Here is a 6,000-nt window from a genome sequence, read left to right on the forward strand (position 1 = left end):
AGAAGGAATAATTTACATGTGCTTGATATAAAATGGTAGAGAAAAATCTGAATACTAGTAAATGTTATTTTTGTTTATAAAAAAATCAAGCCTCTTGAGATCTTTTAAAGTAATTTTAAGTTTTGAAATTTACTAAAATGTCTGCTACTGAGAATAAGAGTTGTTTTTATATAAGCTGACAAATTACTCTATTAAAGGTTTATAGATGTGGTTTAAAATTATGAAAATTGCAGAATGGGGCACTTTGCAAAGATAGATGTGTACACAAATGAAGTCGTCTCAGAGGAATATGCTGAAGTACCTCATGCAGAGTTAATGTTGGCATTGCTTACTCCTGCATGCTCAGCTGTGCCACCTTAATGGTCTGTTAATGTCACTTAGGTTATGGGATGTATTTTGCATCTCCTGTGAACACTTGTTTGTATTTCATCTAAATCTGACTAATTTAGTTATCCTGGATTAATCACTGGTTAACCAATTAACTACAGGTTCCCTGGAAATCTAATCTTTTTGTCTGTTTAATTAAGAACCAGCTGCCTTTGATCTGATGCTCACAGCTGTGCTTTTGCTGCTGTGTCACTTGACATTTTTAAATTGGGCTCCACTTGTCACCATTTGTATGCAGTTTGTGGTTAAGGCATATTACAAGAAGTGTGGAAAATAAGGTTTGTCATTACTTAGACACAGATTTGTAAATGGAGGCTTTTGATGTCTACAAATGCTGATTCTTAATTACATGTGAAGTCACTTCTAAGTAGTAATTGCACTGTTTTGTTTCCAAATTCATCAAAACAGGTTGCTGTCAGTTTGAGAGTTTTATGTCCATGTGATTTTACTGAAAGTTACCAAAAGCTTCTTAACTTACTCCATACATAATTCTGTGTCTTTGAAGACTCCTGATATTTACCTTTGCATTTAAAGTATTATGGGCTACATAATAAAGCTCAGGCTTCAGCTTTCACTAAAGAATATTTAAAAAACAAGAATAAACCCCCTTCCAACCATTCTTTCTGTTCTCTAGCAGTCATGTATATGAGAAAATCTAGTTAGCATCCAATACTCTCCTGTATCTTTTGATTTCCACTGAAGTTGATTAAAATTAGATGGCTAAATTGTGCAAGTGCCTTAAAATATCCTTTTGAAAATCCAGCCTTTAAGCAATCCCTAACTACAGGATTTTGGTGATTTGGTGTTTGCTGGGTCAACAGAACGCTTGAGAATCAAAAATCTGACTTCACTGGTAGAACTGTGGTGAAGGAAGTTCACCTGCGCTGAACAAAGTTCTGCTAAACCAGAGTGATCATTTCCAGTGCAGGTTTAGGTTGGTGTGATCATCAGTAATGTTCACTGATGAAATACATTATTTTCACATGTGTTAGTGGGACCCTCAGCAGCTTATTCACATGGCTCATGCACCACTCTAAATTATGGCTTTTTTCAAGTCCTGGAGTGTTTTTATTAAGAAAAATATTTGAAAACTCTCCAAACTCAAAGGCAGGTAAGTCTTTAGTCACTACTGGAGTGTGTTTGGTGTCATGAAGTATCAGAGCTCCATTAAAAAAAGAAAACAGAACATTCTTCTAGCAAATTAAATTGGAGGGGAGAGTGAATCCGTAGCTGAGCCACAGAAAGAGAACCCGTTCCCAAAGGAGTTCATTATTAGGTAAATAACCTGTCAGCAGCAGAGGACTGCCCGAAAGATTCCCGGCTGAAATTGAGGGAACAGCCTGGATTCCGGTCTGCGCGCGCCATCTGCCGGGCACTGCGCGGAGCTGCAGCTGCTCCCTGGCCTCGTCCCGCCGCTTCCCCGCCCGCCCTTCCGTGCCGCTCATTCGTTTCCTTCTGGTTTTAGCATTTTTCTTCTTTTTTTAAGTGACATATATAGTAATATGCTGCTTCTTTATCGTGCCACTTCGGGAAACTCCCAGTGAGTGATGCTGAGGGATGGAGTAGTATTCAGAGGTCTTTAGAGAATGCGTAAATGTGTCTAAGAAAGCTTCTCCTAAATATAGTGCTGAGCTTGGTTACAGCTGTTGTCACCACAAGGAGAGCACCCTGCCGTGGAAATCAGGGGGATCTAGGACATGATTCAAGGCCTCACAGTCCCAGGAGCAGGACTGCTCCCCAGGTCATCCACCGCTCCAGGGCTGCCCTCGGCATCCCTGGCATTGTGAAGAATCCTGTCCCTTCTGTTTGGTTTGGTTGTTGGGATTGCCTGTCCTTAGTGCCTTCCTAAAAATACAAGCAGTGCTTTGGGGCTTTTTTGTCTATATTGAGTGTCACTGGAAACTTCTGATTGTTCAACTGTTGTTAATAAATAAGAATCGAAAAGGAAATCTCTAATCTGGTAGCATACAGCTTCATGACTATGTACAGTTTTTAGGCCACATGTTTTCTCTGAAAAGTTTTGAAATGCTTTTGGGCTTGGACTGATTGACCTGTTCTTCTGCTTTCCAGGGATCTGGTTCGAGTGCAGCAGTCCCAGGCAGCTCTGGAGTTGGAACAACCAGACAGTTTACGCGACAAAGGATAACGCGGGTGAACCTCAGGGACCTCATATTTTGTTTAGAAAATGAGCGAGAGACAAGCCATTCACTATTGCTATACAAAGCATTCCTTAAGTAAAATGGAAAAGATCAAGGTATTTTTGACGGAGAGACGCCTGAGGACATTTTTTAATATATTTGCAAATTACGCCTTTTTGTAACAAGCGAATGGGATATTGTTTGAAAAACAACCACCTCTTTACATGGAACAGTTTTATATTCCTGTTTATAAATAAACTCTTCAGTATAAGAGAAATACATTTCTGTAACAGTGAGGATACTTACAAGGCCTGTGGATACTATAAAAGGACAATTAAATTTTAACTCATCTCTTGATTGAGTGGCCTTCTTGCCAAACAAGCCATATATAAAGACTGATGGAATCGTTTAGCAAATAACTAGCTACCCTTTGTCAGCCCTGTAGCAGTTTCAACATTAATTGTTCATTTTAGTTCAGTTTTATTCAACTAAATCCATTATATAGGCATATGTCTACAGCAGATGACCTCATTTCATTTAGCTTTTTTTTGTTAAACAGTCAGTTAGCAAAGCAAACTGATTTTTAAAGAATATTTATCTTTCCCCCAAATGCTCAAAATCTAGAGGGATATACAGTTAATTTTAAACATAACCTCAATTTTAATCACATTATTGCTTATTAGAGGCCCTGAAATCCCATAAAGGAGGGTTATTTCTGAATGTTTTAGCAGCATCTGTAAAAATGCATTTTATTTGCTATAGTTTGTAAAGCTGTAAAGTTAAAAAAGGAAAAAAAGGAAAAAAAGAGAAACCTTTTCAGCATAAATATATTTTACTTGCACTGTGTTTTTTAGCTAAAGTGAAAGCTTAGATTAAATAAAATCAAAAGTTGAGAGGAATCATCAAAAGACTGTTTCTCAGTGTGAATCAAGTGTTGAAAAATGGTTGGTGTATTTTGTCGGTAATTGTACATAATTTTTGGCACATAACATAAAAATGGCTATGTAAACTATAATTATTTTGCTAAAAGACTGTATGCAAGCTGTGGGCCTACTTTAAAGATGTCCAGAGCAAAGTCCCTTCTTTGTACCTATTTTTTTATTACAAATATACTAATTGGTTCTTTATATTTTCAGAGGTTATTGTATTAAATTGTCTATTGATAGTACTTTTATGACTGTAAATACTTTGGCTTTCTTTGTGTGAACTCTCATGGTAGAATTTAACTCTCTTGCGTGTAAACTGAATGCTGATCAGTATTTTTATCAACACCTGACAACTGTTACACCCCTTTTATTTTGTCTTTTAGGAAATCCTGTCTTTCCATTTTTTTTTCATGTAAATTTTGCACAGTTACTTGTTCATATGTAAATATTTTACTTTCAAAAATGAAGTTTTTAATTGCTATTGTTTTATATAGGATTGAAAGAAAATTAACTCCTTTATTAAAAACAAATTTATCTGTATTTGCTAATGTATTTTTCTCTCTAAATCTTTTCTCCACTTGGATTTATTTTTCTTGGTACAGTAAAAGTTGAGTCTACTTGAGGGGATGCTGTTTGCTAAAGATGCACTTTGGGATGTTTTTTTATTTTGTTTTGTTTTGTCAGTATTTTGGATGTATGTGACTTCATGAATCTTGACATTTGATTGTTGTCTTAGGGGTCTTGGAGTGACATCAGTGGACAGTGGGTTTGGTTTGGTTGGTTTTTAAGCAAGGAAAGGTGTCTGAAACACCTGAAATATTTTGTGTTTGTCTAGTGAAGGTTTAATAAAACACTCTTTCCTTGAGGGCAGCCTGATCCCTCAAATACAACTACAATGGTTTGCAGAAGAAGGTAGGACATAAAACACAATTTGGAGCACAATTATAAAAGAAAATAATCAGGAACACTTGATTATCAGTGTAAAAATCTGAGAAGCATTTCTGATGTTTTGTACTGAATATTTAGCTTTTGGGTTGTATTTCTTTTAATTCCTCCTCTCATGGGCCACTTAAACTAATAATTTTGAGGGCCTAATCCTGCTAATACATTAATTTGATGATTATTCCTTGCATACAGACAAATCTGTCCCCAGGCTGCTGCTCCAAGCCCCTGCTGTGGAACAGGCACTGGCAGCAGGCCCGTGGGAGATCAGTGTCTCTGGAAAAAGAGGATTAGCTCCTAAAGGGATGCACTCACCTGACACCCTGTGTGACACTGACCCGAGACTTTCATTGTCTGTAAACTCCAAAGAGTCTTTAAATTGTGTCATGCTATTAAGTGGCAAGAAACATCTTGGTCTTTTGGCCAAAACACTGTCAGAGCATGCCTTTAATTGTAGCAAGAGCTGGTTGTAATTGTTAATCACCGTGGGCAGTGACTGGGCACAGTGTCTGCAAAGCTGTGGCAGGTAAGTGGGGAAGAAACTGTGTGAAAAATTAAAGTTACTACATTGTGTGCTGTACTTTGCTCTCTGTGCTCAGTAGTGGCTTAGAAATATTCTAGAGAGGCCAAGGGAGGAGGGAGAGATCTCCTGTAAGAGGAGAGCTCTTGGTTTTGTTTTAAGTAACGTTGGTTTTAAGTGCACAGGCAGCCCTTCACTCCATATAATTTGTCTCAGCTTTTAAATGTCCTGATTCTGTTAGTCAGAAAAGCTGGTAGCACCCATCTCCCTCCAGTAGTTCAAATTCATGGAGTTTTGGGCTGGGAAATTGGCACATTATTGTCAGCACACTGGCACTTGTGAGGAGTTCTCATGGCAGAGCAGTTGCAGACTTTTGTTGTTGGTTTGGGTTTTTTTATGATAAAACCAGTAACTATTTTTGACGCTGCTCAGAAATTTGACATTACAAAATCACAGCTGAGGCGGGGTGGCGTTTACAGGGCAATACACTCGTACACCACCACTCCTCTTGTGTGTTAGTGACCTGTAGAGGGAGAAATCATGATCCTTCCCTGGCCCCAAGGCTTGTGCAGCTCAACCAGAGTGAGGGTGAACATGGAAGAGAATTTACTGCCTGTTTCCTTGGGTCTCTTTGTACCAAGACTGATGCACCTTTGTTGTAAGCACCCCCAAAATTGAAGTTTGCCGCAGCTGGGACGTTCTATGTGCAAGTCAGTGAGGGGTTATTGCACTTTTATTTTGTCACACTTTTTCAGCTCCATGTTAGGGACAGGTTCCTTCTCTCTTGTGTTTAAGTCTGTGACATGTAGTGGGCTCTCTACCCTGCTTTGCAGAAGTCTTGATGTCTCTCTATTTTTTTTAACACCTCTGATTGGGTAGTGCGTAGCTGTAGTGTTTGTGAACTGCTGATGCCATTCTTTTTCCAGCAGAGAAACTGAACAGAACAAGTAGGATGTAGTAAGGCACTCCGAATTCAGCTTGGTTTTCTTATTTCACAGGTTTATAATTAAACAGATGTGTTTTCAGGAAACCTTTTAATACATAGTGAGAGATGCATGCGTGATAAATACCACCAATTTCACAGTAA

General features: G+C 38.2%; 1 protein-coding gene across 1 annotated transcript in view; it reads left to right on the forward strand.

Moving 5' to 3' along the window:
* The window catches only part of TAF4 (TATA-box binding protein associated factor 4), a 36,320-nt gene extending 32,329 nt beyond the window's left edge, over window positions 1-3,991 (forward strand). The window contains exon 16 of the mRNA XM_069034205.1: window positions 2,458-3,991. Within this exon, the coding sequence (XP_068890306.1) occupies window positions 2,458-2,625 (168 nt within the window). The 3' untranslated portion in view covers window positions 2,626-3,991. The remainder of the gene's footprint in view (window positions 1-2,457) is intronic.
* Window positions 3,992-6,000: the final 2,009 nt, after the last annotated feature.

The sequence above is a fragment of the Aphelocoma coerulescens genome, chromosome 20, assembly GCF_041296385.1.
Source record: "Aphelocoma coerulescens isolate FSJ_1873_10779 chromosome 20, UR_Acoe_1.0, whole genome shotgun sequence".
Classification (NCBI taxonomy): Eukaryota; Metazoa; Chordata; class Aves; order Passeriformes; family Corvidae; genus Aphelocoma; species Aphelocoma coerulescens.